Raw genomic sequence first — 25564 nt, 5'->3', positions numbered from 1 at the left:
TGAATAAAGTGTCGACAGAGGGCCTTTCCCATTTTCCCACTTTGTACGTCTTTGATTTCTTTCCTCATGTCTTAGTCCCGCCCACGGGAGAAGGAGGCGAGGACGAGACACAAGGAGAGAGCTGAAAAAGACAACCTTGCCTCGGAGCAGTCATTTTTAAAGTAACGTCAATTAAATATGACGTGGGGCACAGCTGCATCAGCTGTATACGTCACGGCTGCAGAAAAAAGATTTCCGTGAATGATGCATGGCTTGTGACTGCTCCGGAGAAGCGAGGAGACGTGGAGGCAAACTAAAAACTGTAGTTGCTGCTGCTGAATCGAATCATATCAACGGTTCATATTAATTTGCTCCAAACAGCCAATGCACCAACTGTATGTTAGCTGAGAGCTAGCTAGCAACTGACACACCAAGCGTGTCTTTAGTAGTGTGTCCGTGTGTTCAGAGCTCAGCAGAAACTCATGTTCTCAACGTTTATTACACATTATTCTTCTTTCCTGAATTCTTTTGAAATTGAAACATTTTTGCACATCTGGTTCTCTGTGTGAATTTGTGCCATTTTGAGCTGCCACGTGCACATTTCAATCTTCCCACTTACTTTATACGCAGGAGCCTCAAAAGTTGGCTTATAGCCGTGTTTTCATTTGTTTGTCAAGTGAATTTAAAGCGAACTTTTAAAATGTCGCAAAAAGAAACGCAAATTAGGCGAATAGACTCGGCCGCAGCGCAGTTTGGCCAGAAGTTAGCACTATAAGCTAAACATGGCTCTAAAACACATTCAATCTTTTCCTCTCCTGTTTACGGCACATTCAATACTTTTCGGTACCGAAATGTAAAGACCAGTGTTTACAATTAAAACATTTTTAGGGTAAATTACCGTGAGAATAATTGCTAAAAGGATCAGCTGATATTTTAAATACGCACGCCTCTCGCTGCTAGTTGTTCGATACAAACAAACAATCTCCTTCCAACCAGAAAACCTTGGATTGGTTTGTTCTAGTTTCTAGTTAATCACACAACAGTTTGCCTGGAAGACGACCAAGACATGTGTGCGATGCATTTGGTGTATAACTGTCACGGAGTTAAAGAGAAAAAGCGACAGAGTTTGAATAAACCAGAGCAACCTGCTGACACATTGTAACATGCACAACATGAAGTCTAAGTGACCTTCACAGTGAGCTGCTCTCGGACGGTCCCGCGGTGCAGGTCATCTACAAAGCCCTCCCATATAAACAGAGTCAGCGTGAAGCTGACACCTGTCGGCTGTTATGATGGAGAGCTCTATTGCTCTTATCTCCCACAGTGTCACAAAGACTTATGGCCGGCGTGTGCTCTTGATTTCCCTGCCTCAGTGGTGGGTGTCCTTTTCCCCTCCGACTAGCTCTGATCCGTCGGTCGGCGTCTTACCGGACTCGGCTCTCTGCTGCTTCTCGATCTTCTCCAGGCGTCCCAGCAAAGAGTCGATCTTCAGCTTGATCTGAGTGAGCTCCCGTTTGATAGTCTGCAGCTGGTCCGTCTTCACCGCTGAGGGACAGAAACACAGAAACGGAATTCAGAGCTACTTTTGAGTTTGTCCTAATTTCATCCGTGCACTCACTCTAACGACGCTGCGTCACACGGCGTGACCACAGTCATCCGTTAATGCTTTTAGTTTTGGATATCGTATCATCACTCCGATTCCCACTTTCCTCGGGGAAGAACATCTCAATCTGGCCGACTGCGAAGTTATGCTGCTGAAAATGTGGACCTGCTGCTTTCAATTTGAAGATTAGTGTGCAGCGCTGCTCAAGTTTCGCTCAAAGATGCCAATATCTGAACAAACTGTATGCTATCCTTCAGTCAGCGTTGGGCGAATACAAAAGTGTGGAGATTGTCTACACTTTAGGATAGCATCTGCTTTATTAGTGCTTATGTTAAATGTCTTTCATCTTGAAGTTAAAATCCTTAAGATTTTCATTTTATTTATTTATTTGACAGTATAGTCTCCATTTTGTGTTACTACTTCTCTATATAGAGGATTGCCTTCACTTGCACGAGGGATTGACAGGAAATGATGCTGTATGTAGTCCAGCGTTGCTGTTAACATTGAATCTCATTGATCTCAGCCTCACTGTTTACTGCCAGTACCCTTAAAAGAACTCACTACAACTATCTCAGGATATGATCTCTGTTATATACCAAATGACATGCTTCTTTCCAAGACATTAGTAAACCATTATGGGAACCCATAAAATAAACCATTACCAAACGGACTCATCATGACTGAAATCCAAACAGCAAATTCAAATGTAACACTTGGAGCACAGTAAACTGACTGGAACTCTGAACATTTGGCTATTTGAAATAGCCACATATTTTAGTTTTGCCTTGCAAAAAGGTGGTTTTATTGTAGAAAAGGAAACAACAATGTATTGTAACATTATGCAAAGCAGCGCTTTTTAGACTGAATCTAATTTTGATGCTCGACACTTGTGTTTAGGACACTAAACTGGATTAAAAAACAATCATACATCATATGTTTTAATTGCATTTTTTTAATTTCATACACTCACTGCAACAATAACCGATCGTTGCCTCACTAACGGTGCAGCATGAGAAACAGGGGGCACAGTTTGCCCTCCCACTGCTTCTGTTTACTGCCGTATGAATAATCCTTCTCCTCTTCCTGCGTTGCTTTGGGTCTCACGCTACAATACATATCTGAGCTTTGGGTAAATGAGGCGTAACTGCATCATGCCAAGAGTTTGAGTTTTACCCTTTATGTGTCATATGCAAATATGGAATAGTGAAAATAAAAATGGATCTGTAGGACGTCACCATTAATTCAATCTGGCCCGTCTCACGGCTGCTGAAACCAGGGTGTGCTCCTTAGCAGCTTGAACCGAGCAGATTAAAGAATTTAGACCGTTAAAGTAGTAATCTAATCTCATTCGTAAACCTCTCGGCAGCTGAAACGTGTCTTTTTTTGGAGCGGACGGGAAAAAAACACCAGAAGTTGAGGGGAAAACATAAAATTCTCTTTGACACCTATCAGAGTCTGTCGGGGCTGGTGAAGAGGACGGATGAGCGCTCGGTAAACAAACCCACGAGTTCCTGTAAAGCTGCAGCCGGAAAATCAGGACGCAGGAGGCATGCAGAGAATCAACACATTGCTTGTCTGCTATCATGTCTACATGCGGCTCTTTAAGTTGGGTTTCTTTGATATATATTTACACCCACACCACATCCCGATGCAGATTCCCTCCCATGTCCGTTTGTATGAGCTGAACCAATGCATCAAGGATGATTAATGTGTGCGAGAGAGAGAGAGAGAGGGAGAAAAGGGAGGCATATAATGCCATGCCGAAGGCAACACATAGGTAATGTGTGTGCGTGGAAATCACAAGAATGAGCCTCGTGTTGTTTTGTAAAGCAGCCGTCGACCCCAAAGCTACATGCAAACAGAAAATCAAGCTTTCTGGAAGCACATGAAAAAAAAAGGAGAAAACAGTTGATACACAATGATATCTCGGTGGCGGGCGACACTGAAGTGTCTCTATCACCTTCTCAGTATCGCACAAGCCGACATCCACCAATGCACGCACATGTACCCCCACTTCCTTATTCCAACATTATCCGAGCTCGCTCAGGGCAGCTTACTTTGATGATAAGAAAGTGTGGAACAGTTTTTAATTTATCGGCGCCTCCAGGCGTTTTTTTTCCTTTTGTGCTATCAGTCACATAAGCTGCAGAGAGACAACATACACATCTTAATCCAGCGCCATCTCATCAACGCGCCATCTTTAAATAGCTTGTGTTAAAGGAAAGGGGGGGAAATGTCATTGCTACTCAACAGGCATCATTAGATAAGATTTAGCGAATGAGTAATGGATCTAATTTTAGGACCTCATGATCAACGTTTTTCATCTTAGAGATAGTGCGGATCTCTTGAATCAGTGATCTGGGATAATTAATCTGGACAAAGAGTTTTGGGGCTGGTGGTGCTGATACAACACAGCCTCTAAATAGTCCGTCCGGTTTGGACAGATGAGGAGGATTCTGTGAGGCCGATTTTGAAGACATATTGCAGCGAAACATGATTTTTAAACCATCTTTATGACATGCACAATATTCAAAAGACATCTGTGCATTATGTATTTGTGTTTCATATCAGTATCTGAATAAGAGTAGGGGGGTTGTTACATGATTTAGGATGGTACTTTGACAAACTTTAAATCATCTGGAAGGATAATTACGCCTCATGTTTCTATCAATGTAAACTATCTTAAGATCCTCATGTCACTGCAGCAAAACTTGCTTTTTTTTTTTAAACACGATTTCGTACAAAACAGAAGAAAAGGTGAGAAAGAGCCCATCACATTGTGAAAAAATGTCCAAAAGAGGTTCCTAGTGCCCTTGGAGATGCTTTCAAATGTCTTGAATTTTCCGATCAATTGTCCAAAACCCAAACAGTTAGTTAAGTGTCAGTTTTTTGTCTATTTATCAGCTAATTGATTATTGTTGTAGCTCTAATTCAGTATCACTTAACACCATTTATGATGATGATTAGTGATGGTGAACGCTGAAAAGTAGACTGTCAGAGGGGAAAACAATCATGACCTAATTTAAAAGATCTTAAGTAATACAGAATTGAATACATTTGTGTCCCATTCCCAATGCAGCCCGTGACTTTACAAAGTACAGCAAAACAAGTCTTTCCTTAATAGACACAAACGGGTCAAATCACGCCTTCATAAACTGACAATCGACATTGAGCATCAAAGAGGGTTTAATGTGCAGAACACACGTCTATCCATCCTCGTGATCCATGCACGTGATCCGTGCACGTGACGGCCGTTTCTCTTCTTCTCCCTAAAGTGAATTATTCCTCGTACAGCCCAAGTGGCACCAACCCGCCCACTCTATCTAGGCCAAAGTCAATATAAACTGTGATTTCTCACAGCACTGGCAGGGGCAAATTAGTCTCCCAAAAATACAGCAGCACTGCTTAGACAGAGCAGAGAATTCATTGACTCTGTCCAAAAAAAAAGAGATGGGCCTTTTTTTTCCTCCCCATCCCCGTCTCTATATAATACCAGCTGCAACTGGGTCCTCCTCACAGATGCTACCAAGCTGCTCACGCTGATAACACCGGGCCTAGACAGGCAACAATGGAATAAACACTGTGGCCAATTACACGAGCTACGGATAGAGTCTAACGTTTAGGTAAACACAGCTGACCACAGCTCCACAGAGATGGCCCCCAATCTCACGTTAATTACATTTAGGACGCTATAATGCATCAACGGTTAATCAAAGGAGCGGATGAGATCCAGATGGATCCTGGGTGACAGGAATAGCACCGTTTGCTGAATGGGTGCCGCTCGCAAAAGCTCGGATTATATTTGTGTTCACGATTTAGTGTTTTGCTCTACATTGCGGTGTGGCTTGTTGTGAGCTGCTGGAGTTAATTAAATAGCTTTTTGTAGTGGCGTGGCGTAAGTAGCACAGCAGAATCATGCCGCCGAGACACGGATTTGAGATCTGCATTAAGCCTTCAGTGTCTTTTTTTGTTATTTTTGACGAGGACAGAATGCCATTAGCGTAATTAGAGGGTGCTCTTTTGAAAAATGAATTAATGTAAAATCTGAACAGTAGAGTGTAAACACAAGACAAGTAAAAAAAAAAGCACCTTATTTGTACGTACGTTTGAGCCCGGAGGCGGATGATGTGGGAGGTCTGGAGGAGGAAGAGGAGGAAGAGGAGGTTGTCTTGATGGGGAAGGAGGTCTTCCCGCGGCGGGAGGAGGGAGCAAGCACCCTGGAGCGTTTGACGGGGATCACGGCTCTCGGTGGGGGGGCCACTCTGCCGTGGTAGTCAAAAAGCCTCAAGAAAAAAAGAAATACATACAATATTACACTTCACTTCTTACACTTGTATTTGACTGTTTTTCACAAGAGGCCCTGAAGCATTCAGAGAGTCCATCTAGAGCTTAACGGTTTACTTCACCAGCACCTCTTTCTAAAGCTTATCATCTCTTCCCAGTATGGTATTTCATGGTAGATTTTTTTTATGTATTTCTGTTGGGTTCTTTCCCTCAAACGGCACACATCAAACAAAAGGCAGACGTTACAGTTGAAATCCACCACTATCCCTCTTTTTCGGTGCGAGTGCATGCAAATAACCCCATCGCCACATCTTCTAGAAGTGAAGAGGATGAAGGGAAGAGGGTGCTAAATGTCAGATGAAGGTGTCGGCTTTGACTGTGCTCGCCACAGTAGTCGTTTGTCACGGCCCTCAACAAGTTTGACATTTAGAAAATGTCTCCACAGATAAGCAGCAGATCACTGGTGGATACATGACACAGAAAACAAGTGTTCCTTCAGTCAATTTGCATGCTTGATCTATTCGGCCATTTTGAAGTTGACGATTTGAAGCAGCCTCTGTGGGAAGGTTCAGTGAATTACAGCTTACAAGGGAGACTTTTAATAAAGGAAGAGGCAAGAATATAGAGGGAAGACCTATTGACTGCTAAACTCCTCCCCTAAACGGTCATCGTCCAATCAAAGCTAAGCAACCATAAATTAGTTACTGGTTAGATATGTGAAGTCTGCTTTCCTCTATCTCTGTCGAAAACGCAAGAAGCTATTGTAAAGTTAGCACCAGTAACGAGGGATTACAGGAGCTAACAATCAGCTGTTTCCTGGTTTAATCTCATAGGTGACAACATAACGTAAATGATACATACCTGTTGTAGAAATCATCCCTGTAGTACTCGTAGTCAAATTCATAACCGCTGTGAGAGAGACAAACGGAGACACAGGGAGAAACATTTAAAGAAAGAGATGGGTTTGTATTAAGAGCAGCCATTTTGGATCTGTCAAAAGCAAGCAGATCAAACTGAAGCCGTTTTGACTCGAAGGGACACGCTCTAGTTATTGCTTAAAAGTCACCGCAGGTTAAGAGGCAGCCTAAGCCATGCTGGCACGCAAAGACCACACGTAACAAAAGAAGTTTCAGAGGGGGAAATACAGTCGGAGAATGAAAGGCAAATTGTTTCTTAGACCTTGGAGAAGAAAATCAATGTTAAGTAGGCTGCACGCTCAGTATGACAACTCATTTATAATTTAGGCAGAGAGATAAAATAAAGACAAGAGGAGAAAAGAAGAAGTCGTTTTAAATTGCTGATATTTTCGCAGAAATTCTAATTGAGGTTATTCCATTTCTATTTCAATTTAGAGTGGTGTAGCGTGCCTCTGCTGCTCCTGCTCCACAATTACCATATCACATCCTGGCTGTTTCCAGCCGCGGCTATGCAATGCAAATGAGGGTTAACACCAACACAAAGCACAAACTAATAAATTAGTAAAATTAGACATGCAATGCAACAAACGAACAACTCAGAAGGAAGTTAATTGGTGGGAATATATACTTTGCTATGTGACAAACTATCAGAGTACACACAAAAGTGTCCCAGTGAATTATCATGTCTGCCCCACCGTCACATTAGACCGCAGTAAACAAGCACTGCTTTGATCTGTTTGTGACCAGGAGATGTGTACGGGCCAGAACATCAGGGTCATGCTTAATGAAGCTTCTACAACAGCATCTGCTTTGAGCTTCACAAGAACAAACTCCAGTCATGGCTGAGAAATGTGGAGAGCATTACAAACTCAATTAGAAAGTCAAGGTTCACAAGAAGAAAGGCTGCACCTTTGCATGTGAAGGAGTGTGTTCGGAGGGCAACTCTTACCTGTAAACGGCTGAGAGCGGCCGCTTGGAGCCGGCTTTGGGCCTGTACGGCTTCGGCTCGCCAGCCATGTTTATGTCTGCAAAAAACACAAACACACGGACGAATCACTTGTCAGTCATTCCTGCATTACAGCGGACTTTACATGAATAAAGACTTACTGATAACACTTCATTTATTTATTGAGTTAAGAATTATTTTGCCAAACTACAATTCTGGAAGTGAAGAATGAACCTTAAAGTTCAGGTTAAATCATGTCTTTATGAGCGCTGAACACATTTATAAGCAGTTGGTAAGTTACCACTACGTATAATTACAGCTCTGGTGTTATTATAAAGTACAACAGTTAAAGATGATTCGTAGAAAGAAGGGTTGATATATACTTAAACAGGCCCTTATATCTGCTTACAACGAGCATATAATGTGTTTTAAACTATAACTTAAATCTTTATTTACTAATAATGCTAAGTAGGGGGGTTAAAGTAAAGTATAATCCTTTATATGAATTCATGAATATTCTCGTACTGAACATTACCGTACAGTATGAGGGGTATTATTAGTAGGTATTCAATGATTAACAAAACCAATGTTTTCTTCGCTGCAGTGAAATCTAATCTAAAAAGCCGAGAGCTCTGTCAATGAAAGAGGAACAGCTTCCTTTCTTCATGATTATTGATGGTACTGAAGTACAGCTCAAAGCCCTGACCGAGCACAAAGGGAACATAAAAGTAGTACTACATAATAAAAGAGAGTCAATATCTATTTGAGCTCTGCGGAAACTCTGTCCCGTTTCTATTGTGGACGAGAACTTGTCCCGAGACATTTAAAATGTAAAAGCTGCAGTACTGCAGGACACATTCACTAATGTCAAGGTGCACCCAGAGAGAGACAATTTTCTGAGGCAAGGCTGGAGACCTTGCTGCCGTGCACTGGAAAAGATTACAAAAATAAATTCCTGTTGCGAGGCAGGAGAGGGTCCTTGAACACGTAAAAGCAATGAAAAAGAAGAAGCATACCGACAAAAAGTCCAACAAAAGCTGGATGTTCTGGGAGTCTTGATTTATAGCCGGCTGTTCACCCTTTTGTGTAAAAAATATATATACCATCAAGTGAACAGTTTTATGACCAGGCCGGTCAGTGATGCTGCATTTTTCAAATGGCTATCTGTGCATTGCCAAGGGTGCTGCAAGGTCCTTGTGTTTCGTGAACTATCCGAGTGGCTTCTGGGAGACGAGCCAGTGGTTTCAAAGCAAGCACCTGGTCCACAGTAAAACACTCAAAAGGCAAAGAAAAGAAAGAAATGTACGGATGCGGAGACGAGGCTATATCCACGAAGTCAGGTAGAGAATGGTGCAGAAGAATAACACCTTTTGAGTGAGTGGAAGTATTAAAAGCAGCAAATGCATTCTTATCTGAGGTGAGAGCTATACAAACGTTCTCAAAAACAGATAATGCATGGTATTCTGAAGAACAGGGATCGCTTGAAGTGAGAAAAAGATGAAGTGCTTCATGACTAGCAGAATCACAACATGCGTTTTTTTGCCGTGTATAGATCCGGTAGCGTTAGCTTTATTGCCTATTTTACTCTTAAATGTTCCATAATTTACTAAATGAACATCATGCTGTATTGAAGAAGACTTAGAACTAGAGATTGAGACCATAAACTCATGTTTACAATGTTTACTGAGGGAATAAATCAAGAGAGAAGTAGTCATTTTCTCATAGACTTCTATACAACCAGAGGAGTCGCCCCCTGGTGGACACTACAGAGAATGCAAGTTTAAAGCTCTCACTTTTCAGAACCGGAGGCTGACGCCTGTTTTTATTTCGATAGTGTCTTTGATATAACACAACCTTCTGCAAGTATCTGCATGCAGTGAGGTACTCAAAAGGGTCATTTCATCATCTTAGATCAATATACTAGTAAACAAGGTGCCCCTGAGAGACCGAACCCAGCCTCGGCTAGGTCTAGCCACTTTGACACATTCGGCATTTTTTTGCATGCAGCCAAGTTCTCACTATCATTTTGTCCCTTTCAGCAACACACATTTGCTTAAGTAATTTATGCGTCCGCCCTGCCCTTCGCCTCCGTCTCCCTCCAAATACCAAACAAGTCCCTGGGAGTAGAGAGCTGCAGTGGGGTGAAAATAAGCTCCAGGCAAACTCCTGCCTCCTCCTCCCAGTGGCTGCTCTCACGAGAAATAGGATTAAACCTTGGTCTGTTTGTATACTGCCTACTTATACATCCTAAAACGCAGACTTTTTACGCAGAGCTGCATGACCGAATGAGTGTACAAGTGTGTGTGTGTGAATGTGTGTGTGTGCATGATGGGATTGACTGTGAAGCCGATTTAGGAGATAATTATGATTTTGCTTATTAACCTGAAGGTTTACTTGGAGTGAAAGACCAACCCTTTAATTAGCCCACATCAATCCAGCTAAATATAATTGGCATCCAAAAACCTCAAGCAATCTAAGAAATCCCTGATCCCAGATCTTCTTGGCGGGTGACAGAAAGCGTTACTATATGGTTCATGAACAGCTCTTAGTTGAGCCGCATCCTCGCTATTCTGTCCTAAAGCTGACAGACGTTGCAGATACCAGAGGAGAGCTTCAGCCCACTTTGATTGAGACTGTCAGGATGAGATTGGTTCAAGAGTTCAGTCCAACGGAGCAATCGATACCACATCTTCACCATGTTTTTTGTCAGGGCTGCCTGATACGGAGAAAATCAAATACCTCCATATTGCAGCAGTATTGTAGGGTTGACCATTGGTGCTCTCACATCAACACAATGATATTTTTGTTAGAATAATCATCAGTAATGTGGATATAACGACTTAAAGTTCAGAAAATGACATCACTTTCCGGTAATGCAGACTTTAAAGCCTTATGCGATATTTCAATAAACAAAATCCAAGATGATATCTAGTCTCATATCTAGATCTCATATCGATATAATGCCCAGCCATAGTATTTTTGATTGTTATTCGAGCAACAGAAAATTACTCTGAACTCTCTTGATATTTGATGAATCGTTTTAGTCAGACATTTCATAAATATGAATTGTTGTTTTGTTTTTTTTCCGCATTAGTCTGTTTTACAACATTGTAAATTCATTATCTTTGGGTTTTGGACTGTAGGCGAGACATTTGAGATTGTCGCCTTTGGGAAATTGTGATGGAAATTCGTTGGAAGTGGAAAACCCTGCAGTATGTGCTCGAGACAACAGCTGCTAACACAGTCATGTGGCGGTTATGTTTGTCTCACATTAAAAAGATAAATGAATTAAAAAATGAATCCAAACTGCTGGTATTCATTGTTTCAGCACTACTCGTAAGGATCAAAGTATACAGAAATACTGAATACTTTGGCATTGCTGCACATCATAATGGCTACCGGCAGCTTTGGTACAAGACATTCTCTCATTCTCCTTCCCATTGGTTTGTACCATTAGTTTGTCTGCTTGCTCAATGTGCAGCTCGGTCAGAGAGCGATGAGGCGGAGCTGTCTGTGGTGCTGAACGAAGGGGGTTTTTAAGGTCTGTTGCACTGCTGTCTGGGCAGCGAATGAAACAAAAGGGCCTGACCTTGCCGCTGCGTGAGCCTACACATGATGCAATTTGAATTTTGCAGGCGTGAAATTATTTATAGATTTGTTTGAGCTCGACTCCTATCTTGACTTTTCTATCTCTCGGAGAGAGGTGAGAGAGAGAGAGAGGGGAGGGGTGTCTGACTGTTTATAGCCACTGAAACAAACACAACCCAGAATAAATATTTCAAGGTAACACTGTTACCGGGAACCAGGGAAGGAAAGGTTGTGGAGGTAAATTGCAGTGGAAAGACAGAGGCACCGAGCGTACATAATCACTGAGGACAGACCTGTGTTCCTCTGTCGAGAAAACAAGGATCCGTGACTCCTCGAAGCAACCTGCCCATGTGTTTTATTGGTCTCATTTGTTGCCTTACATCTCTGTCTGCCTCAGACTACTCCTTGCTCGTGCTTCCTGTTCTGCCCTCGGCCTCAACCCGATCCTTCAACATCTCCGTCTTCATTCCTCCCTCTTCCGTATCCAAACTCCTCGCCATCCGTCACTCTCTCTCTCTCAAGTCCTTTACTTCTTCCTGCGCCTCCGTGTGCACCGAGGAAGCTCATTATGAGACATTTCAGCGTTGAGCATCACCTGTGGGGCCTTTCTCTATTCCGACACCTGTGTCGACAACGAAAGCTTTGCAAGTCTTATTTCTCCCCTCCTTTCATTAGCGAGGGATGAATAACAGCCCGAGCAGTGGAAGGTGAGGCTTTGAATAAATCAAGGCTGTAAACTCAGCCATATGGCAACATATTGCAGGGGAATCACTGGGATGAGAAAGCACTCCTGTGAAAATCAACAGGACCCAAAAACATAAGGAGAGGGTGAGTCTCGTGAGAACAGGAAGACACCTTATAATCCTGGAAGGAATACGAATGAAGTACTGCAACAGCCACAAAAACCTGCTGCTCCTGCCGAAGACACAGTAAATCTGACTGTAATCTTTCCGTCTCTCTTGCTCTGTGTTTCTACGGCCTACCTTTTTGTCTTCCGCCCATAAAAAGAAGAGGGGAAAGCAGCTAATAGCCCGAGGCTTCAGAGGGAAGCTAACAAGCGCGGGTCACCGCAAGGTCTCAGCGAAGGAGAGACGGATAGATTGTAATCACGTCAGCCAAAGAATCTCTTTGTACCAGTATGGGCAGAGTGTTTGGAGGACGGAGAGATTCACGGAAAACTATTTCTCCTGCGAGACGCTGTTCTCATCAGCTTTTGGAATATAGACAATTCAATCACTCGGCCTTTCAGCTCATTTGCACAGGCTTTTCTTTTAAATGTGGCGATAAAGACTATTGTCTAAACACACGGAAAGCCACATCCACCAAAGTAATCAAGATAAAACATTCAAACTGCAATACTCATGAGTAAACACCGACGCAACACCATTTACATCTGGAGAGAAAACTTTAGTCTTGCAGCAAATTACACAAACTACACGGCTGAAAACGCACCAAAAGCCATCATTTGCACGTCAAACTCTGTTGCTTTAATGTCCGATTTTCTCAGCAGTTACAGAAAACCCAGCAACCGAAACACAGCAGATTTTTATTGGTTTCTGCTGCTGCAAATGACCTGTCTGCACACCTGCTGTGGTGCAGCACAGAAGCTGTAATTGACAAAAAAACAACAAATCATGGGAGTCCATTACCACCTTAAATAAGCCTGGGCCCTCACACAGAGACTGGAAACAAACAGGCGCAAACGTGCCTTTTACTAGCTGTTGTACAGTTGGTTGGTAGATATTTGGACAACATATCATACGTGTTAGAGTGAATTCCTCGATAATAAATCAATATTTTTGAAATGACAATCGGTGCTTTTAGCCACAAGAACATTTATACTGCTGCATCAATATGAAAATTTGAGTTGGAAGATGTTTTGGCGATCCAGGATTCCAGAAGTCTTGGCCCTATCACGCCATCAAAGAACAAAAGAGCTGATTGAGCTACGCCGTCGCCCTTTGAGTCGTACGGCAGACAGCGACCAGGTGATCGACTGCAATGAACTCCCCTTCAGATGCATCAGCGAATGAGAAATGGGTTCCTTTCTTTTCCAAGAACAGCGGAAAATTCCCCACGGACCACAGCCGATGGCTCTACAACACATTTGTCGCTTTTTCCCCTTTGCGACGAGGCGAGAATGAAAGGAAAAAACATATAAACGCCGACCGTATACCTGATGAGATAAACATTAAAGGGTAGAGAAAGAAAGCGGGACGCAGAGGGAGCTGCCGATCATCTCGTGGAACCAGAAAACTAATCATGCAAATTGCTTCTCAGCACGAGAGAAGAGAGCGAAGACACAAGAAGGAGCTGAATCGAGCGGGTGATGGACGTGCAGATCCGTCTCTTCATCGTGACCAGGAGAGGCCCTGGCAGGTGGAGATACACCTTTTTGTTTTTGCTTTTGATAAAACCAATTATTGCAGCCATTAACTGACAACGTAATGGAAAGGTTCCTTCAAAAATCCCAGAGTGAATTACAATTATGCCATTCACAGCGGATCTTCGGGCTCCGTGCTGAATCACACCTTCACTCGGAGACAAAATGTTCTTACTTTCCTGTGCCCGCCGAGCTTAAAATCAAGGTCACGAGGCACTGCGGTCCCCTCCACACTCAAATAGCCAATTACTCTTTTTTCTCTGTTCTCCCAACACCGGCAGAGATGCGGCTTGTTTACGGACACGTCGTCTCAACAACAGGAGGCCAACGCTGTGGACGGCTGTCGTCTAATCACATGGAAACACAGAGTGGCGAGGAGACGGAGATCTCATCTGCATATCAAAGGTGCTCTCCTTGATCCAACATCTAACGGGGCTCCTCAGGAGAACCTTCAGGTGAACGTGTGTGGCTCTCTACATTCTGTTACAATCCAAATCTTTCAGTTCTCACATCGAATTCTTTGGTAAGTTGGGGCACACATTTGGGAGTTCCTTACATGAGACATTTCATTTAATTGAATACTGTAGATCATGCTGATATGCTCCGCGAGACACTATTTTTAAGTGAGCAATGTTGCAAATCAACAAGCAACTATTAACTGCTTTCTGGTTATATTGGATTTTAATTTGATTTTTGGGGTCAACATGATAAAGTACTTTGATTTGACGGATGTTTTATTTGCTGGATTTACTTAAAACTGATATTCTTGTCTGGTTATTTCATCCATAAATAATTTTTTGAGACAAAATTACATTAGAGCTTACATTAGAGCTTACATTAGAGCTTATTATGTGCTCATAGGTTGTAAAAAAAGTAATTGAGCAAGAAAAAAAAAAAGCATAAATAATCACTAATCAATTAAAATAAATCTAAATAAGTCGATTGAGACCAAAACAAATGATTAGTTGACTAACCCGAAGCAATATCATCCACCACTGCTCGAACATGTTATTAAAGGCACAGTGACATGAAAAATCATTACTATTAGTGTCAGTTAATTTTGTGCATCATGAGTTACACTTAGTAATGTACTGCAAGAATAAATACACAATTAAGATTCCTGCTGCCATGTCAAACAACTTTCAAGGTGAGCTCCAAATATCCGCCTTCAAAACAAAGCTTTGTCTCAGCGGCTATATTTTATTATGAGCAGAAAACAATGGATAATGTACAAATATACAACAGTGGACAGCTGAACTACATGCAGAGGATATACCGCTGGATTTACGGCATAAAATGCCGTAAACTCCACACTGCATGTATTATTTTCTTTATTGAATCCGTAAAAAGAAAACATGACTCGCTTATATATTACATTTATAACGGACAGCAAACAAGAGAGGTTCTCAAATGTGAAGTTTGAAAATAGTTTGTTTTGTCCGACCATCAGTCCAGAGATGAGGTTCCATTTGCAACAATATAAAACAGAGATGAGCAGCATTTGAGAACTAGTATGTTTTTGCCTGTTCATTCTTTTCATTCTTTTCTCCTTGCACGCGCCAACTGTCTATTTGTTGAGATAAACATTAAAGGCAGCCCGTCTTCACCACCAGGACTCCCTCAAAGAAGAAATATTGTTTCTCAATGGGGACCGTTCTGGTGAAATAAAGGATGAATGAAAAGAATAAGAAAGCGGCACGCAGAGGGAACTGCCGATCATCTCGTCATGGAACCAGAAACTCTGGCGACAATCTCCCCAACGTCTTAATTAACTGAACAAAGTAACAAATCATGCAAATTGCTCTTCGGTGGGAGAGAGACAAAAGCAAAGAGACATGAAGGGAGTGGAGGAGCTGAATCAAGCAGGTGATGGACGTGCAGAAGGGACAGGTGTCTCACTGTGGACGTCTTTGACACAAACTCCTCGCTGTGTTTTGAAGCCGGACCGGTCCGTGGGAGAGGGAGGTGATCTGAGATGAAGGAGTTGCCACGGTGTATATTCAGAGCTGTACATCATGAAAAACCCTGTCTGGTGCGGGCATCGTAAAAGTCCAGATAGGCCTTTTATCTTTGCTTCTCCGATGTATTTCTAAGGGCTGATAGAGGCCATCCTGCAACTATACATCCACAGATTTCCCCAAAGTCTCAGAGTGGATTAAAGTCAAATATGCCATTCACAGTGGATCTTCACAGTTTGTTCACTTTACTCTCAGACGGACAACACATTTAAATATTTAATCTACAAGAAATGTCGCTGCAAGAAATAGAAGCAAAGTGTCACAAATGCAAATCACAGGTTCCCAAAGCCCAAAGATGTTTAATTTACAATAATATTAAATAGAGAAAAGCCTATTAATGGAGATCTCCGGACCAACTAGTTTGGTTTGTTTGGTTAGGTAAATGACCAAATATTATGATTATCAGTCCATTATTGACTAATTATACATTTGGTTCATAAAATCTCAGAGAAGAGATAATTAACCCTAAAGGTCACGTCTCAAATTGCTGTTTTTGTCAAACCTATAGTTCGAGGTCCAATATTTAGTTAAATATCATAGAAAAATCAGCAAATGTTACTATTTTAAAGGCTTTTTTGGGTGCAATTTTGCTAAAGATAGACATAAATCAATAATCCAAATAGTTGCCGATTAAGTGTCCGTTTCATTTGTAAGAATTTCCCAGACTCCTCCTCTTCCCTGGCTTGACAAGGATAACCAGTGCTTTTTAAAAGCCCCATCCACACATCTCAGTGAACTCATTCTGAAACTGGAGCATCTCTCGCTGTAAACACTGGAGTGTGACTTTCCCTGTGCAGCGCCGCCTCGCTGCCTCTCCGAGGCTTCATTGCCCAAAGTCCGAGGGGGATCAGCTCGTAATCCGCGGCCCCTTCAGGCACCGGCAGAACAGTTAAAGGCACGGCATCGGTTTGCGATCACATCCCTCTGTGTGCACTGTAAAAACCCCAGTGAGCTGTCTCGCGCGAGTCAACAATGATGCACTTCGGCGTCTGAACATGTTGGGGAGCTCAGTGGTGGGGAGCGAGGCACAGAAAACCAACACTTGGCAGTCAGTCGCCGTCACACTTAGAAGCGTTTCCTCTGAGAAAGAATCCCACTGACGATCAGTAGGGGTGGAACTACACCTCGATGTCAATCGATATATTGATTCAATGGTCAACGAGCTAAACAATCGTTGACCATTGTGCATATCATCATCTTTAAAATACGTACTTATATGGAATTCCATAGTACGTCTGTGTCACCATTTCCATTTCTGGTAATTCAATAAATATATAGTCTACATGAAATAACCACATGGTTTTGAATGCTCCCGTGTGAATTAAATACTCATTTAATTAGGAACTTGAGTGCAAAATAATCAGATTTTCGGAGAAATTTGAGTCATGTGCTTGTTATTATCAATTTAGACAACTTTATATGATTCCATTAAAAGACGATCAATGATCACATTGAAATATCTCCCGGCTCTACGTGCGAGTTGATATAAATGTAGCGGATCGTGTTAGATGGGCATACGATATCGTCTCGTACCGATCGCAGGCCCCTCAATTGAATCCAAATCGTATCGCGGCAGATTTCGTGATATCAGCACATATCGTATTGTTGTCCAAAGAATCGGTTTAATATCCTATCGTGATGCAGGTTGTGATTTACAGCCCTGATTATCAGGCCATCGACTTTTTCCTTACTACGACCACAAAGAGAATTACAGACCGAGAGAAATTTGACGGGCATGCTGCTGGCCCACATGCATGAATATGTGATGCACTCTCACGCTCGCCTCTCAGATGCCATGTCCTCCCTGCATCGGGGAGCACGAGACGGGGAGACAGAGTGAGAGGTTACAAGCCCTCCAATTATTTCAGTGTGCTTGCCGTGACACTCGACGGCCCGTCATTTCACATCCTCAAACTGCTACACCGCTGCAGTCGCATCTGTCCAACGAGCACTAGATCCAATATTCATACACGCCATTCACCCAAGCCTGTTGCTCTAAATATTCTGCTTCTTCACGATAAGACAGAACAATAAAAATCAGCCATTTTGCAACATTGTTCCCCTCCCAAAAGCTTATTGCACAGAGGAATACGGATAATAAAGGGTAATTTGCTTCTGAGTGCTGGTGTTTTTCTCCGTGCATCAGCGCTTGTACGCGAGTGTGTGTGTGTGTGTTTCACTGAATGCTCATCTTTATGTCACACTGATCGGCGCTTCTCCTGGCAACAGTCCAAACAGTGGAGCTGCTGTTAGAGAGAGGCGAGGACTCCGGGGAGCGACATCTTGTGACAACTCTGTCACATAATTTCATCATCGAGCATCGATCGAGGAGTCTCATTAGGTCCTTTCTGACAGATAAAAATCACATTTTCCAGGACAGAGCAGAGTGTGATGTGGCTTGTCAGGGTCAAAAAAAAAAAAAAAAAAAAAAAAAAAAATGGCATGGAAGCACAGCTGGTGCATTTTTGAAAGTGCATCTTCGGTGGCAACATGATTTGTATTCCTTCCCATGGACATGCAAACAGACATTTTGGGGACAGAAATGGAGCTAAGCTGAAAAGAAGTGTAGTCTGCGAGGCAGAGAGACACTCACACATACAACCATGACTGCCCTTGACACAAGGCGTAAGATACATGGAGGACATCTGACAGAAGACGTAACAGCCTGCCCCTTGTGCCCCCCCCCCCCCCTCCTCCTCCCTCCTTCCAGCATCAGCAGCACACAAATACAGCCACAAACGAACATCTGCAGCACAGAGAGACACATTCATTTGTCACGCGCCGCGGCTTTTCCGTCGAGACACAAATTGCAACTGAGACAAGACGAGAAGGCCCCAGATGCAGAACCGACGAGCTGCACGTCTAAAGAGCGCGAGTCCAAAGGGAAGTTTTCTTTGTGTGATCAGTTTTTCATTCGCAAGGATCAGCCTTCACGGATGAAGAGGAAGTGGCAAACTGTACACAGACAGATGAAAAAACACACACACACACACACACACACACGTGAACGGAGGAAAAAATCCCCGGTGCAGACGGCTGGAACCACATCTGATCTCCAAAGATTCCTGAGCTGCAAAATCTTAAATATTGATGGACTTCCAATTCAAACGCTGGAGCTTATGCTCGCAAGAGAAGAGGCCGAGAGGTTCTTTCTCCCCCTAATTAAATGAATCACAATAGGCTCAGAGTTCACCTGAGAACAAAGCAGTGATTTACACAGCACATTTGTATCAACTTATCTTAACTAGATTATCTTTCTAAAGGGATGATTTGGTTTTTTTAATTTATGGAGCACTGTAGGAGAACATAAGAGCAAAAGTGACGACTACATTCACAGTTATACGTCCCTCGCACACGTTCATCGGCACTGACTCTTCTGTGCTCTGCGTCCACATTAACATTTCCTCCCACCTCGTCCGTAAAACCAGCTGTACGTCCACACAGTCCTGCAGCGTGGCCTGTTTGTAGCCTTTGCACAGTGCAGTTTTGCATTTCCTCTGCTGAGGAGAAGACAAATCAAGGCCTCGATCCACAAACCAGCTCCCCGAAACCAGAATCACACTCTGCAGCCAGGTTCACCTGACTGTGTGTGTGTGTGTGTGTGTGTATGCGCCTACAGCCATTTAACTGGTAATTAGTGGACTACAATGCCCATATGCTTTAAATATCAGAGCATGCACAACAGGCTGTGTGATGCCATCCCTATTACACAGTTGACTGCAACAATTACTTTCATTATCAATTAATCTCCTGAATATTTTCTCAGTTCGTTGATGAATCACATCACCATTTGGTCCACCAAACATCAGAAGATATCGAGTCATAATTGCCTTAAGACCAAGGTGACATCCTAAAATTGTTTGTTTTGTCTGACTCACGATCCATAACCTGAAGATGACGACATGCTGCTGGAAAAATAACTAAAACCAACATACAATTTGTCAATAAATCTTTTAATAACTATTAATTTAGTGGCTGATCCTTCACCCACTCGTGATGCTTTCAGGACCATCAGTGCTCCATGGGTTCAGACTTCATTAATGGAGACCAAACTATGAATCCACTACAGAAGAACGTGTGTGTGTGTGTGTGTGTGTGTGTGTGTGTGTGTGTGTGTGTGTCTTAAGCACCAGCAGGACAAGTTTCACATAAAACAGCACTTTGGAGCAGAATTTACATTTTTTAAATATGAGTTGACTTAAGTAAACCTACAATGATTTATTTAAGAATCATAATTATTAATAGCGACCTTACAACCTTGATGAGTCGACACATCTCATGGTAATGTATGCCAACTTGAGCAGCATGAATATATTACAGCAGAGCAGCTGCGAGGATGGCTTTCCAAACTAAAAGCTCGATGGAAACACTAATCAGCCAGCAGGTCACTTCCCTACCTGTTGGTACCATTTAAAGATTTAATAATATATATTATAATATTACATATAGACAACAACGTCCACGCAGCCCGAGAGATAGCGGCGCTTTTAATTGTAACTTTAACTGAATTCCGCGTCTGCGTCTCAGCGCAACTTAAATGGCCCTCAGCCAGTTTAAAGGGGACACGGATGCATCTTGAAATGCATCACTCACGGCTCACTATTAGCAACTTGCATCGCGCGACGTCAGCAGAAACAAAAAAAATGAAAACCCCCCTCGCGCGTATCGCCGAAATGATGGTGCGTAAACTTACATCGGTTGTTGCGACGCTTCCCCTTGTACATGGTCATGGTGTAATACGGGTCCAGCTTTGCGCTCGTTCGGGTCTTCTTGCAGGTGCTACGTTCACTGACACACACACACGGCGTCGGGACTCCTGCGCGCTGCGATACTTTCTGACCAGATATAAATTAGCCCTTCAGAAGAGGGGATTGGAGGCGCCGCTTGTGGGAGGACCGTACCATTGCTCAGAGACGTCGGGGGGCGAGACTACAGTGCATCTCAAACACACGCACACGCACACACACACACACATACACACCTACACACACACATACACCAGATTCAGTCACCTCACTTAAAAAATGTAAATTCTGCTTCAAAGTGCTGTTTTATGTGAAACTTGTCCTGCTGGTGCTTAAGACACACGCACACACACACACACACACACACACACACGTCAACAAAAATAAAAAGCAAACATCAGAAAATGAGCAATTGTAGACTAACTCTGTCTCGATGGGTATTGATCACATCTACCCTCAATTTACATTAATTTCGAAAAATCTGTTTGAGTTCACCAAATATGTCAGCTATTCTTATAAGGCTTAATGTATTTGTTATTTAGACCACATTTAGACATAAATCAAACTTTTCTGAGCTGATCCGAGTCAAAGATGTTACATCTATAGTTAAATGTACCAATATAAATGTTCTTAAAGCATAAGCTTCATAAGGTTTTTATTTGTATCTATTTCTCTCATACACATGTATACTTATCTCTCTAATATGCAGTATATACTGTATATACCCCTATATTATATACTCATGACTATAAAAAAACATTCTCACAATGACAATGGTATGACGTCTCAGTTTAACGTGTTAGCGTGCTAACATTTGCGAATTAGCACTTATAGCGCAAAACCTGAGGCTGATGGGAAGTTTTGCAAGTATTCGGTCCAGAGACTTTGACCCGATGGCGGCGCTACATGAAGTCGGAGGATCACCAAAGTTATTACAATTCATCATGAGGGGAACATGAAGGTCTGAACTGAATTTCATCTCAATCCATCCAAAAGTTGTTTGGCTGACCGTCGTTGCCATCCGTATTTCTAGCATGGCCACAAATTGCAAAATGAGTTCGCACTTTGTCATCCAAGTGCATTTCTGGTACTTCGTATTCTTCAAAAGTGCTTCAAATGTATTGTGACTTTACACTGGGAATAATTCGAGTCAGACTCACTCACAGTACCGACACTTTACTTCACATTTTCTTTAAATCTAACATTTTAAAACGGACCAAAGTGTTCATTCTGGTTCATTCTATGACGCAGTGATGGGTGCTTTTTTGTAACAAGACAAGAAGGAGGTGGCCACTCCACTGTCTGATTATTAACTTACCCCATATGTGCACACACTGACACTGACATAGAAATAATACTTCACCACCTCCACCACCTCCGGTCACACTTGAGAAAAAGGTGCATCTCATCTTACTTGCAAAGGGGATTGTGTTGCTACGGAGACGGGGGTAAGGAAGCAGCCTGGATGTTGATTTTGTGCGATCCATTTCTCGATATTACATTATTGTTGTGTGGGTTGAATACCAACACTTTTTTGTGCCTGAGATGAATTGTGCAGTGGAAACAAACAACTCTGAAAGCCAACTGCATGGAAGTAGTCGGGATTCAATCAATATTGCTCTCCTCTGAAGCTGCTGCTGCTGCTCTCACAAGCTCCAGGATGACAAACACTCTTCTTTGTGCTTTTATTTTGACACAAAAACCTGAAATCCTGTAAATTTAGTGAAAATCAACTTGATTACTTGTTCACGCACTGCGCTGTAGGTCAACGTCGTTAGTTGTGGGAAGTTTTTCTTCTCATTTAAAATATATTTCTTTGGATGAGGAAACAAAAAACAAGGTGTGAACAATCATCAGCAACCAGCAATGAGAGAAACCTCTTTATTTAAAGGAATACAGGGACATCTGGTGTCCATGATGGATTAATACAACACACAGCCTCAAGAATGCAATAGCAAGCATGAAGCCAGCCTGGTAGAAAACGAGGACATTTGAATCCTTCATAATCAAAACTCTTAATTTTCATTTTGTGAGTTCTTTCTCTCACAAATGAGACATGAATTAATGACTTTACTCAAGGCCAGCTGTGTTCAATACTCCCACCTGACTCAAAGGAACAGTGTGTAACATGTGGGGGGATTAATTGGCAGAAATGGAATATAATTAGTGTATAAATGATCTGAAACTAAGAATCGTTATGTTTTAGCTTATAAAAAGCCATTTATGTTTAGCGGGACAGGAGGAATGACTGATACTATCTCATGTCTGTGTTCTTCATTATTGATTATTATCATTTATAAACTTCACCCAGGAATGTTATTTCTTTTATTGACATGTTTCCAGTGAGATACTTTATATACATGACTGTTGCTGCTCCAGAAACAATATTTAGTTTTATCTATATACATTTTTTTGTGAGCATCAGGCAGAATAAATCTCTGAGGTAAACTAAACTGCTCATTAGAAGTCTTTTACATTTTACTTTTTCATAATAATATAATATACTTCATTACTATTATTGTTAGCATTTTCTCATCAGAAATAATGAAGGTCTAAGGCTCTTCCTCATTCGCCATCTTTATACTCTCACTTTGGTTCCATGTATTGAATCATCTAAATCCCCAATATTATGTGGGAGAGAGGAGAAAAACAGTAATATGCACATCTTCCCTAAGGACCACAGAGCTGTCATTTCCCCACAGTGACTCTCCATCACTGCTCGGAATACAATAACACCTCTCCTAAGCAGCCATTGTAGCTTTTCTTGCTATTCTGCACCACCAGGGCAGTTAAATATACTTAGACTGATTTCACTGAACAACCCGGGTGCAGAATTTCCCATATTATCGGTAAGACATGAAGAACTAGTGTTTACGTGGACACTGTGATTTCCTGAATAAAAATATACCCTGTTTGTAACCTCAAAGAGTCTTTGAAGCACGAAGCACATCATTAACTTTAAAAGATTTGAAGAGCTTCCCACAAGAAGTACATGCATCAACCTGATCTTAAGTGCTCAGACAATCTCTGCTGGCATTTGCAACACACTTCCCGTTAACGAGTGACCCTCACTTATAGCCGAGATGGAGGGATGCTGCGGATGTCCAGGGGGAAGATTTTCGACATGATGGATGTAAATCTGCTCAAGCCATCACATCTCGTTGGCCAATGACTTACAGCCTCTCTTAGCTAATTAGACAGGCACTGCTTTTGGCAAACGTATCAACTGCTGCAACTGCTTAGCAGTCTGTGACAGCAAAGCGCCTCTCTTTGCCGGATACCGAGCTCACGGAGCCTCAACGACTCATTTTGTTTGGATTCGGTCCAATCTGACAGACCTGTGTCAAGGTGTCAGAAAAATACACAGACAAACCTAATCTATCAGTCTCCAAGGCTTGTTATCTGCACATTCTGTTCATTTAAATTTAAATACACACACATTGCTGCAGTTGACGAGCACATCGCCCTGAAAGCAAAAGCTGCAGGAAACCTCTCAACAGGTTTTCAGCAGCAGCTTCCCTGCGGTTCAGGCGTTGATTGAATTCCAAACTTGGGAAGGAAAATTGCACACTCTAGTGGAGAACAATCAGCACGACAGCTTCCAATTGAGAGATTTAAGGGGAACGTCTACACTAAAAATATAATTGTTATTTCTATACTGACAGATTAGTTTGAGGATTTTCTTTAAAAGCTGAACACCAGAGAGACAGATGTGGTGACGGTGTGTGATAGCAGCCCTGGTGATTTTATATTCATGGGGGCATTTTCCATTTCAGCTGATTAAACCCCTATATGTAAATAAAACTCCCTCGGATACTGTGTTTTTGAGTAATCAGTGTCAGTGGGCAAACTCAAGAAGTCTATCACCTAATATTTTGCTCTAATTTGTAGTATAAAAGGATACTTTTCTGTGTTTTCACATTATGAATGCATTGTCTGAATACACAGGAACAGAACAATTTGTTTGTGGGGTGGATTTAGCTTTATTCCAAAATTGCCTGGCTTTCGTTATTGGACTATAAAATGCTGATCATTCATCCGTTTGATTCCTATTGAGGATCACATGGGAGCTGACATCTACCCCAGCATGCCTTGGGCAAGAGACTGAGAACCACCTGGCAGCCAGTCTGTTACAGAGCATAAAATACAGATAGAAAAGTGCTCTCAGCAGAGTGCAGATCTTTGCCAGGTGTATCTGCAACGGCCACTGAACGCTTGATTGAACGAATATAAGCCAGGTCTGCACAAATTATCAACCGCGGGCATATGAGACACATTTTTCACTCTCATGTAACAGATAAGCCCTCATTTTAATCCATGCAGCTGTCTCCGTGCAGCCAAACTGCAGTTCGCTTTGTGTAACCCTTCGTGTTGGCTGTTTAACGCTTACTCTGCACAGAAACTGTCAGGCCTAGCGTGTGTTTAGTTCTATTAGCTGTTAGCTCTGTTAGCCAAACACACCGCAGGACTCTGCTGCCCACCGGCTGTTGACAGCTAACTAGCTCTCCTCCTACCAACATGAGAAGAAGCATACATACATGCAATTGTACTAACCCGGCATGCAAATCAGGACTAATAACTAATAAGGACTGGGCAGAAATTAATACTATTTTCACCCATCCCTATTGTTCCAGCCTATCCAGCCGACATCCTCTTGAGTAAGACCTCATTTAGTTTGTATTTAGGCCCTAATCTGCATCATCCCTCATCCTCCTCCTTGCTTCTTGTCCCTCACTTTCCCTCTCTCCTCTCTCTCGCTCTGTTTTGTCTCTTTCTCTATCCATCTGTCAGGGTCAGTGGAGTGCAAACAATCACATTTAGAAGTATTCAAATGTTGAACTTGTCACAATTGCCATTCATACAGGCACTAAAGGCTGCCAAATCTAATTCAGCTCAGTGCCGAATCAGCGCCTCGGTGATTTGGAGAAACCTGATTCATACACAATAATGTTTCCTGGAAGTAATGGAGTCACAAAGGACTGAGCCATTGCCCTCTAGAAGAAAAGAGGTGGATTTTTACTTCATTTTTGATTCTACATCTGAGATCAACAAGGCTGGGATTTGTTTGCTTTAAGTTGGAAAGTGACACTCTTAAAGAATT

The 25564-nt window shown here is 42.3% G+C and overlaps 1 protein-coding gene across 6 annotated transcripts in view; it reads right to left on the bottom strand.

Moving 5' to 3' along the window:
- The window catches only part of ralyl (RALY RNA binding protein like), an 85832-nt gene that overhangs the window by 6815 nt on the left and 53453 nt on the right, over positions 1-25564 (bottom strand). For 5 of the 6 annotated variants that reach the window (XM_031850335.1, XM_031850332.1, XM_031850333.1 and 2 more), the window contains 4 exons: positions 7733-7808; positions 6728-6775; positions 5687-5865; positions 1408-1524 (listed from right to left, as the gene is read on the bottom strand). In XM_031850335.1, coding sequence (XP_031706195.1) covers positions 1408-1524; positions 5687-5865; positions 6728-6775; positions 7733-7808 — 420 coding nt within the window. Of the gene's footprint in view, positions 1-1407; positions 1525-5686; positions 5866-6727; positions 6776-7732; positions 7809-20411; positions 20693-25564 lie in introns of those variants that run through there. The other variant, XM_031850336.1, reaches the window with a different exon arrangement.

The sequence above is a fragment of the Anarrhichthys ocellatus genome, unplaced genomic scaffold (genome assembly GCF_004355925.1).
Source record: "Anarrhichthys ocellatus isolate YVR2014 unplaced genomic scaffold, GSC_Weel_1.0 scaffold10, whole genome shotgun sequence".
Taxonomy (NCBI): Eukaryota; Metazoa; Chordata; class Actinopteri; order Perciformes; family Anarhichadidae; genus Anarrhichthys; species Anarrhichthys ocellatus.
This window is presented reverse-complemented; position numbering and strand designations above follow the sequence as displayed.